This window comes from Styela clava, chromosome 5 (genome assembly GCF_964204865.1).
Source record: "Styela clava chromosome 5, kaStyClav1.hap1.2, whole genome shotgun sequence".
Taxonomy (NCBI): Eukaryota; Metazoa; Chordata; class Ascidiacea; order Stolidobranchia; family Styelidae; genus Styela; species Styela clava.
In genome coordinates, this window is record NC_135254.1 from 1,503,610 (window position 1) to 1,514,842 (window position 11,233).

The window sequence follows — 11,233 nt, forward strand, 5'->3', positions numbered from 1 at the left end:
GGTCTTCCGGGATTTTTAGTTTGCTTAAGACAATAAAAAAATGTTTTTGAAATTATAGATATGCCTCAATCTTTTTAATAAATTTCGTTAGGTCTATTTTGAAATTTAACATTTCTCGCTCCATTTTTCCAAATATTATTTTCCGTGTAGGAACAATAATCGTTTATATTTTTAGTCTTCTCCCGCTGTTCCTGGTTTCCCGCTTTTTTCGTAGCGGTTTTGGCTTTTCGTTTTATTAGTTAGGAAAGCCGCTAATGGTTATTATTTACCATTAATACAGTAATAGCTTGTTCTAAGAGTTAATACACGATAAGTGTATTATAGGATGTGAATTGGTAGTGAAAAATATAGGTTGAAATAGCTTTAACTGACCAAAATGCCGCTACAAAACACCGGAAAATTAGTGAAGGAGAAAGACTGGTCTAAAAACGAAGATGGTGCCGCAAAAAGGTTTGTTTCTTTCAATCATTCAAAGATTTCGAAGTATTTAGGGCCTAGCGAAGTAAACGTCATAACTCCTTGAAATAACACCAAACTGAAAATTTGATGTAAGCAATCAGAAATGTGATGTTAAATTTTGATGTTTTCAAAAAGTCTGTCTAGCATGGAATGAAATTATTGACAAGACGTTTTCAGTTTGAATAAAATCTACTCAATAAAGCTGGTATATTCATTCTATGCCAAACAGGGTGTAGCATTCCATTGCAGAAAACAATAAAAAAAACTTGAGGTTTGAGCAGCTCCAGCATTTATTTCAGTACAGCACACTATACAGATCGAGCGACATTGTCTCGTTTCAGAGAAACCCATTTTGCAGATGATCAGAGACCCCTTCTTCGGGGGACGTCTGGACACTCATAATCCGTAAAAATACAGTAAAATGAAGTTGTGCACAAACTACAAAGAATCGCAATCTGAAAACGTCATCAATTCCTCCGGTAAAAAATAATCCGATTTACCAAAGTAAAAAATTTTCTACCGTGGCATTTGAGAGTTTGGAGCAAAAAGCGGCAGATTTGGTCACGTTACGTCTGCGATTAATTTAGATTATCATTGAGGCAAGCATGGCGCAATATGACTCATCTGCCATCGTAGCAGACGCCCCTCGTTTGTGAGACACATGAAGTTTTTGTTTTATTGACAGGGCATTCGGATAGTGTGCCATATTGTATTTTCACATCATATTTTTGTTTAGCGTCATTTAAGCACTTGCAATGTGTACTTCGTTAGACTCGGTATTAAAACAATGAAACAAGCACACTACTCATCTCTGGAATGGGGGCATTTGGCCCGATTCAGATTTGTAGGATAATGTAAATCAATCCTCCTAGTTCATAACGCTATATATATTACAAAAAATTTAAAATTTGTTTGATTTGAGTAATTACTGCGCCAGTAGATATTTCTTAGTCGAAATAAACAAAACAATACCAAGTTTGCAAGAAACGGTCAAGAAATAACGGCGATATTGGCATTTCAGTACCGCCCGCCTGAGAGGCCAATTTCTCTACATGAGGTTAGCAATTCGCTGACTTTGCGTGTGACTTTTGCTTCTATTCCCAGACTGGAACAAGCGAAATTATCTGAAGAGATGGACGAGAGATATGGCTATAAGAAATTATCTCTTCCGTGTGAGAAGCTGGGATGGCTGATAAACATGTGTGAAGCAGATATCTTGGATGAAGATAAGAAAATGATCAGTGCAGTGGATTTCTATTTCTTACAGGTAAGATATATATTATGAACCAGTGGTTTCTAAGTTGTTGGGGAGCAGAAGGGGAGTTTTTTTTTGCTTCAATGAAAGTAGTGCCCTTAATAATAGGATGCAATTTGCTATTTCAAGTGGTGTTTTTGTGTTTATAAATTGCATGTTATTAATAGCGAAATAATGTTAAAAAAATTCCAGAGTTGGTTTTTGTTCGCCTCTCTTCGTTTGATGTCTCATTTCAAACAACCCCTAATCGCTGACTGTTTAAATAAAAGCTAAGTCACCTTACTTGTTAATATCAGCCAGAGCACTTGTGCAGTTATTTTGTTCAAGATACCAACGCACTCTTCATTTTAACACTGGCCTGTGATATGTTTTTCACTTCCATATTTTTGGAGCCCAGACCACTGGATAATCAAAATTTTAAATCTTTTATCATACTCAAAGATTAAACTAATTGAGTGCTTTAATTCAAAAGGGCGAAACTTACTAAAGTTTTTTTGAGAAAATGAGGAAAATGTACATTTTGGCTTTTAAACAACTTTTTACTAAAATTCTTTTGTGAATATCACTTCTCAAAAATGACCAACTAGCTCAAAATGAAGCTTTTTTTTGTGTTGTTTTCATTCAAAATATTTCCAAAATTTTAATATTTTATATTTTATCTCAACCCTTATTGTAGCAGTATATTATAAGCTTTTTTTGTGCAGGTGACATACCTTTAAAGCAGGAGTGTGCAACATTTTTTGTCGGGGGCCATATAACCAACTTCTGACATCTAGCCGGGCCATTCAAAAAATTCAATATCTTTCGGGTACATAATGAATTAAAAATTTCTCACCACAAAAAGGCTATATCGCTCAGTCTTCAGTAATAAAGGCAAAAAGACGAAAGACTCAAATTTATGGATTTTAACCCCTGTGTGCGCTTTTTTAAACATGAACTGTCAGGTTAGAATTTGATGCTTAGTGGGAAAATATCTGAGTGTTGACAAGGGCCCCACTTATTGTCTTGGCGGGCCGGGTTGTGGCCCGCGGGCCGCCTGTTGCACACCCCTGCTTTAAAGCATATTAATTTGAATTGTAATGATTTTCATAAAATTAATACCTCAATGTATAATTGGTTCCGTGTATGCATAATGTATAATTTTTCATTGTCGGTTGAGGCTTCAGGGGTGGGGGCGGTGTAATGAGTGAATACACTCCTATTTGGCCTCTTCTTGTATTGAATCTCTCAAATTTTATTTAACAGGATGACGGTGAACGATTCAAAGTCTCTGTTCCTTTCAAGCCATATTTTTACGTTTTGACAAAACGTGGGACAGAAAAAGAAGTCATTTCATTTCTGCAGCGAAAATTCCCGAAAATTTTTTCCATCGAAATTAAGAAAAAAGAAGATTTGGATCTACAGAATCATTTAGTTGGATTAAAGCAGACGTATTTAAAATTATCATTCATGCACGTCGACGATTTATCAAGCGTGAGGCAAATTATCCAACGGGCGGTGAACCGTAACAAACAGCGTGAAAAAGGACATTCTGCGTATGTTGAAATGCTTACTAGCACCCTCGCTGGAGAAAAAGTCTCCGAAACTTCAAGTGATAGATCTAAAACGCTGGTTGACCAGTTGGATAACTTACTTGACATACGCGAACACGATGTTACTTACTACGTTCGAGTTTCAATCGATTTGAAAATCCATGTTGGTCTGTGGTACTCCGTTCAATTTAAAGGAAGCGCTATTCCACCCGTGATAACCAAACGAAACGATTTATTAGAGCGGCCAGACCCGGTTGTATTAGCTTATGATATCGAAACGACGAAATTGCCGTTAAAATTCCCTGATCCTGATACTGACTGTATTATGATGATTTCTTATATGATAGACGGACAAGGATATTTGATCTGTAACCGAGAAATAATATCTGCCGACGTAGAGGACTTTGAATTCACACCCAAACCAGAATACGAGGGGAAATTCGAAGTTTTTAATGAACCTGACGAGATTTCAACGTTGCATCGTTTTTTCGATCATATTTTAGACGTTAAGCCACATTTATTTGTGACATATAATGGGGATTTCTTTGACTGGCCATTCGTGGAAGCGCGGGCTCTAAAGCACGGAATTGAAATGATAAAAGAGATTGGATTCAGTAAAGACTCTCAAGGGGAGTATAAATGCCGCCAAGCGTCACACATGGACGCTTTTAAATGGGTAAAAAGAGACAGTTATTTACCGATGGGATCACAAAGCCTGAAAGCGGCAGCAAAAGCGAAACTTCGTTACGACCCAGTAGAATTAGACCCAGAAGATATGTGTCGCTTAGCGAGCGAAGAACCACAAACAATGGCTAATTATTCAGTGTCGGACGCAGTTGCAACATACTACCTTTACATGAAATATGTTCATCCCTTCATATTCGCGCTTTGTACTATTATCCCTATGGATCCGGACTCTGTGCTGCGAAAAGGCTCTGGAACTTTATGTGAAGCTCTTCTCATGGTTCAGGCATTTGATGTGAATATTATATTCCCAAACAGACAAGAGTCAACGTTGAACAAACAGACAAACGACGGACACGTGTTGGACTCGGAAACGTATGTTGGGGGTCATGTCGAAGCTATTGAAAGTGGGGTCTTTCGAGCTGATATCCCTTGTCGCTTTTTAGGCGACCCAGGGGGGTATAATTTTCTACATGGGGAGGTTGAAAAAACTATAAAATTTTGCATCGAAGTCGAAGAAAATATCCCGTTATCCGAAGTTACGAATTATGAAGAAGTTTGTCGGGATATTAAATCAAAATTATTTGATTTGCGGGACAATCCCGCTAGAATTGAGAACCCGATCATTTACCATCTCGACGTTGGAGCTATGTATCCGAATATCATTCTAACGAATCGTTTACAGCCTTCAGCGATGGTTGACGATGAAACCTGTGCGGCTTGTGATTTCAACAAACCTGGTGCGACGTGCCAACGTTCCATGCCATGGATGTGGCGTGGGGAATACATGCCCGCCACTAGGAGTGAATTTCATCGCATTCAACAACAATTAGAAACTGAAAAATTTCCGTCATTTTTTCCCGGTGGAAAACCTCGAGCTTTCCATGAATTAAATAAAATTGAGAGAGCAGAACAAGAGAAAAAACGTCTTCAGGAATACTGTCGAATCGCTTACAAGAAAACGAAAATCAGCCGAATTGAAGAGCGCTACACTACGATTTGCCAGCGGGAGAATTCATTTTATGTCGACACAGTACGTATGTTCCGTGATCGCCGTTACGAATTTAAAGCCGCGCTGAAAAAAGCGAAAAAGCAAGTTAGTGATGCTGTAGCAAGCGGAGACGCTTCGGAAATAAAAGCAGCAAAAGGGCTTGAGGTTTTATACGATTCTCTACAACTTGCTCACAAATGTATTTTGAATTCTTTTTATGGGTATGTAATGCGTAAAGGGGCACGGTGGTACTCAATGGAAATGGCTGGAATTGTCTGCTATACCGGTGCAAGCATTATCACAAAAGCTAGAGAAATCGTCGAAAAAATTGGACGACCTCTTGAGTTGGACACAGACGGTATTTGGTGCGTTCTACCAGCCAGTTTTCCTGAGAATTATGTTATACATACAACGAACCCAAAAAAGCCTAAAGTTACAATCTCTTACCCTGGAGCTATGCTAAACGTTATGGTGAAAGATGAATACACAAATCACCAGTATCAAGAGCTTACTGATCCTGCGACATTGACATACACACAACGAAGCGAAAATTCAATATTTTTCGAAGTCGATGGACCGTATCTTGCCATGATTCTGCCAGCTTCTAAAGAAGAAGGAAAAAAATTGAAAAAACGTTATGCTGTTTTTAATTTTGACGGCTCTTTAGCAGAATTGAAAGGTTTTGAAGTTAAACGCAGGGGGGAACTACAATTAATCAAAATTTTTCAGTCCTCGGTTTTTGAGGCTTTTTTACGCGGGGGAACACTAGAGGAGGTTTATGCTTCAGTGGCTAAAGTTGCAGATTACTGGTTAGACGTGCTGTACAGTAAAGCGGACAATATGCCAGATTCCGAACTTTTCGATCTAATCACAGAAAACCGGTCCATGTCGAAAAAACTCGAGGAATACGGAGCGCAAAAATCGACCTCAATCAGTACAGCAAAAAGACTCGCAGAGTTTCTCGGTGATCAGATGGTGAAGGATTCAGGTCTGTCGTGTCGTTTTATTATTTCGAAGAAACCAGAAGGCGCACCAGTCACGGAACGGGCGATTCCGCTTGCAATTTTCCAATCAGAACAAAGTGTGAAGCGACACTACCTTCGCCGTTGGACAAAAACTTCAAATTTGACTGATTTCGATATTCGTAGCATTTTAGACTGGGGGTATTATATAGAACGGCTCGGAAACACGATACAAAAAATTATCACGATTCCTGCGGCTTTACAGGGGGTTCCGAACCCCGTTCCGAGAGTGCGTCATCCCGATTGGCTACATAAACGATTGATGGAAAAAAACGACGTTTTCAAACAAAAACGAATTACTGATATGTTTTCTGTTTTGCCGAAAAAACGGCCAAGAAGCGAAGACGGCTCTGATTCAGGTCAATCAGACGGGGACAAAGAAAATGAGATGGATATAGAGGATTTTGGGAAGAAAACGAATGAAAAGAAAGGAATCCAAGCTACTGTTTCCGCTAAAAAAAGAAAAATTGATCAAGAAAATGAAGATCTTAAAAAATCATGGAGGGAATTATTAGGACCTGCACCGAGTAACGAGTTTTTATTGAAAGGAACGAAAAGCCAGCACCAGGAGTGGATAGACTACCATAAAAAGAAGTGGAAACACCAAGCAAACCAGCGAAAAGCAAGTTTAAAAATGAGTGACACATTGATTGAGTCTCAACGTAACACTCGGCAACCAACATCAGGTCTTACTGGTTTTATGCGGCAACATACTCAAACTTTACTTAATTCGACATGGCAGATAGTGCAAATGGTACCCACAGACCACCCCGGCCAGTTTCGTGTGTTTACCCTCATCGGTAACACTTTACATACATTAAAATTGAATGTACCGAGAGTTTTTTATGTGAACCAACGAACATTGAAGGAAGGAAAAAGCGAGATTTGGCGAAAAGTCAACCGCTTGCTACCAAGATCGTCACCTCTGTTAAATTTGTATGAATATCAAATCCCAGAGTCGGAGTATCAAAAACACCGACACGCGATTCGTCTCGAACTTTCAGGTTCTCATATTGAGGGCGTTTACGAGCTGCAAGTACCGCTTGATTTTAGAGCGCTGGTAAATTTAGGGTCTATGTGTTCTGTGAAACGTAGCGAAGTCAAAAAACTTCACGATACGGATACATTTGAAATGGACCAATTAGAAATGAGAACTAGCAATGTTGAGTACCTAGAGAAAGACTCTATGAAACAAATTTATCTTTATCAGCACGTTTCTGGCGCTAAACAAATGGTCGGGTTATTTTTACCGACGACAAAAAAGTGTTTTATATTTGTTGTTGACACAGTACGTACAAATGCAATGCCAAACATGCAATCGTTGTACAAGTCAGAACATGCTGCAATTTTATCGTCAGCACAAGACATGGAATTACCCCCGACTGATTATACATTCGAGATCAGGATTGAAAAGGACGTTAAAAATATGTACTCAGCGCTGCAACGGCATATTTCAACTTACAAAAACGAGCACCATGGCCCAACTTTAATTGCATTTCAGTCTCAACTTTCTGTTACTAAAATATCGAGTCTTATACCAGCTGTGAGAGAATTTCCAATAATTCCATTGCATAATAAAGACCCCGAGAATTTATATGCAGTTTTGGAATGGCAACGTGTTGGAGCACGGAGATTGGTTCAACAATTTTTAAACCTGTGTCCTCTATTGGACCAGTTACTAAAATATAGCCGATATTTTTGCGTTCCCGTCGGTAATCTGCCACTGGACCCAAGCCTGTTTGTAGCGGATTTAACTTTCGCAAGATATTTACTGAAGCATAACCATGTCCTGTGGTGTTCTGCGACAGAAAAACCAGATCTAGGAGGAAAGGAAGCGTTCGACAACAAGTTAGGATCGGATAATTCGAATAGTACAGTTGAGGTGAACACCAGTGGAGCGTATCCCAGCGTTTGTATCGAATTAGAAATCTCGTCTTTAGCTGTGAACACGATTATCCAATCACATCGCGTTAATGATGTCGACGGGGGCGTGAGTGCAGGCGTGAGTTTCGACGTAATTCAACAATCATCGCTTGAAGATATGATAAGTGGACAGAATTCTGCGTTGAATTCGCTTGCTAGTGATGACGATACTGTTTTGTGTTCAACTACATTCAGGATCTTGAAGTCAATGGTACAAGGTTGGCTTCGGGACGTGTCTGTACATCGAAACGAGCTGGCTGATTTCCAACTTGTGCATTTCTATCGATGGTTGGGTTGTCGTTCTTCTCTACTTTTCGACCGTGCGTTGCATAAAACTCTACAAAACATGATGCGTAAAGTTTTTTTGCAGTTGATCTCTGAGTTTAAGCGATTGGGATCTAAAATCGTGTACGCAGATTTTAGCCGAGTCATTGTTTGCACAAAGAAACGCTCTGTCACAGATGCAGTGGCGTATATCAGCTACATAGCGTCGTCTATCACATCTAAAGATTTATACCATTCCATAGATCTTTCTATCGTGCAAGCTTGGGAGTACTTACTATGGCTTGACCACACTAATTTTGCCGGGGTTAAAGGTCAAATGGAAGAAAACGAGGACAAAATGGACGATAGTTCGATCAGCGTTAGCAGTAAAAAAGATAATTCTCAATCAACGGAGCCGCAGAATAAATCTATCCGCTTCGACGAAAGTTTGATAAATGAAAGTGGGGAAGAAAATCCAACACAAGGTGGCGATGTTGTTGAAATGAATTTTAGTCTCGTAAAATATCTCCCTCATGCTGCCGCAATTCAGACTAGCTTTGAAATGATTATTGGGGGGTACATTTCAATGATCCATAGAGAAACAAAACGTGAAAGAACAAAATACCTCCCTGGACAGACTCCTGTAGTTCGAAGGGGGGACACGCAGTCGCAAGAAGAAAAAGGGGGGAAATCAAAAATCATTCCAAGCGACCCTTCCATTACGGAACATATTGTGACATTCTCACAGGAGTTAATAACAGGAGAACTAACTCAACAAATTCTGAGTATCGTCCAAAAAATGGCGAAAAAATTAGGCTCGGACCCAGTGAGTGGAAGCAAAATGTTCCCTATTTTACCTGGGTCTCATCTTTCTCTCACAAATCCGACGTTGGAATTCGTGAAATCGGCGTGCAAAGTTTTGTCGCTCGATTCTCACGTAACGACGCAAGTTCAACATCTGAAACGGAATTTATTAAAACTTATCGGAGTCGGAGAATTTTCGTCGTCTGCAGAATGGAACGATCCATGTGCTTCGTTTGTTTTGGGTGAAGTCGTTTGTGTTACGTGCAACCACTGTCGTGATTTAGATTTATGTCGTGAATACCAGACACTAGATGGCCAGGAAAAAATTGTGTGGATGTGCGAGTCTTGCGGAACAGCGTACGATATTTCATGGATCGAAAATCGACTTATTGAAAGTTTACAAAGCCAAGCAGCAAGTCATGTTTTGCAGGATCTATCGTGCAAAAAATGCAACGGAATTAAACAAGGAAATTTATCGAGATATTGCGAATGTGCCGGAGATTTTGAAGTAACGATACCGGTGTCAAAGTTCACAAATACAATCAAAATATTTCAGAATATTGCTGAGCACGCAGGAATGCCTTTATTACTAGAAACTGTAAAATGGTTTTCTGAGTACATGTGAACATTAAGTGACAAGTACATGCTAAGGGCGCGGGTTTCTAACTTTTTTTCAACTCTTCATTCCTCCTCAACTAGGCACACTAACTCTTCTTTTGGCATTGGAGGGATTCCTCTCTAGTTGGAAAATGTGCTAAGGAGTGTATAATAGGTCTGGGAATCTTTTTGTTATTATTCATGTGTAATGTTAATTATACTACGCTCTTGATATTAACATCGTTTAATACGTCAGTTTTGCGTGAGTAAAAAGGTTTGCTTCAATGCAGCCTGTGAAGAGGTTGGCTATTATTTGCGGAATTGTGTAGTTGACTATTATGGCCACCACTCTCTATTGTAACTTTAATATGACACAAACACTGCCTTTTTTATGTAATAATACTGCCATTTTGCTAAAATTTTTGTGTTTTTTCTGGGATAGCTCACATAGTCTATCGCTCTAGTTACGTAGCAAACTGGAATTTCGGTGCTTGTCCGACTTTATAAATACATTAAAAATTTGAAGGCAGCAAATTGTCTGTGCAATGGCTTAGTTATTGAGGAGTCAAGATAAAAATGTCAAATACATAACACTGGTTATTTTCATTTGCTTTTCACTGGATTTGCATGTATTACTATGAATAGGCTAGGCGGCTATCACTCTTTAACTTTGATATGACTGAAACACTGCCCTTTTTTAATTTTATTTTTTGAAACATGATTTGAATAGAGATTTTGACCACCAGTGGGAGCAAGACTGAGCCCTTTATTATTCTTGTGTTGAATATTTGAATTACAGTTCATATTGTTCCTGTATTTTGGCTTTTTACATTTTCACTGACGCTGAAAATTTTTGTTATTTTCACAAAGATTGTGGCAATTAGTTAGTATGAAAAATGACAATTATCTAAACCAGTGGTTCTCTAATTGTATTCCCTTGTGGCCTATTTTCAGCGTAAAAAAATACTTCAAACTTCTAAAACCTTTGGGAAAAGAAGCATCACAAATTACCTTAATCTTGTAACACCTTTAAGAAAAATTTCTAGTATAATAAGAATGTCTTTTTATTAATATTAACAACACAGTGAAAGTTCCCATAACCAAACTAATACTTATGTCTATTCATCAGCTTGTCAAGCTGAACTCCCAAACCTTGGTTGACCTCAAGTGTAAATCACCTCTGTTTTTTCAATTTGTAACTCACTGGAGGTCCACAGGCCCATTTCAAAAATTCCCGTGACCACACGTTAAGAAAGTTTGCTCTAAGTTTCCAAATTAAACTATTTGAAATCATTTATAAAATGACAATATTTTTACACCAATTTACTTTATAGGGTGTTCATGAAGTCCTAAAATGTTTTAAAATTGAAAAAAAAAATTGATCCATACCATATATTGTCCATGAAGTCCCTTTACAATTTCTATTTTATTATGAAGTCAGTTCTCAATACATCTTAACCAGGTTTGTTGTTTTTTAATCAGTAATTGTTCAAGTACATTTACTTCATTTAATACATCTGTGAGGGTCAAAACAATATATGGTATCGATAAATTCCCTTGCAATTCGAATTTTTTAAAGACTTCATGGACACCCTATATATTCCATATTCGTTATTATAATTCCTTGAATCATACTTGTGCTGAATGTTCTGTATTTTTCATAAATTATGACCATATTGTTCCTTTTCACAGATTTAATAAC

At 38.3% G+C, this 11,233-nt stretch overlaps 2 protein-coding genes across 2 annotated transcripts in view; both read left to right on the forward strand.

The window, feature by feature from the left end:
• Window positions 1-194: 194 nt before the first annotated feature.
• LOC120345189 (DNA polymerase epsilon catalytic subunit A-like) lies at window positions 195-11,224 on the forward strand. The gene is made up of 3 exons (XM_039414620.2): window positions 195-450; window positions 1,564-1,726; window positions 2,960-11,224. The coding sequence occupies exons 1-3, from the start codon at window positions 377-379 to the stop codon at window positions 9,557-9,559; spliced, it is 6,837 nt and encodes a 2,278-aa protein (XP_039270554.2). The 5' UTR covers window positions 195-376; the 3' UTR covers window positions 9,560-11,224.
• LOC120344810 (multivesicular body subunit 12B-like) overlaps window positions 3,499-11,233 on the forward strand; it is a 28,287-nt gene continuing 20,552 nt past the window's right edge. Inside the window, exon 1 of the mRNA XM_039414120.2 lies at window positions 3,499-3,508. The gene's annotated coding sequence lies outside the window, so the exon portion shown is untranslated. The remainder of the gene's footprint in view (window positions 3,509-11,233) is intronic.

What these genes read in the sequence shown, in the direction of transcription:
- LOC120345189 (XM_039414620.2), top strand. Translation starts at nt 377, where the DNA reads ATGCCGCTACAAAACACCGGAAAATTAGTGAAGGAGAAAGACTGGTCT. An exon ending in GAAGATGGTGCCGCAAAAAG is followed by an intron (nt 451 to 1,563) that starts GTTTGTTTCTTT and finishes TTCTATTCCCAG; the next exon opens with ACTGGAACAAGCGAAATTAT. An exon ending in TGGATTTCTATTTCTTACAG is followed by an intron (nt 1,727 to 2,959) that starts GTAAGATATATA and finishes TTTATTTAACAG; the next exon opens with GATGACGGTGAACGATTCAA.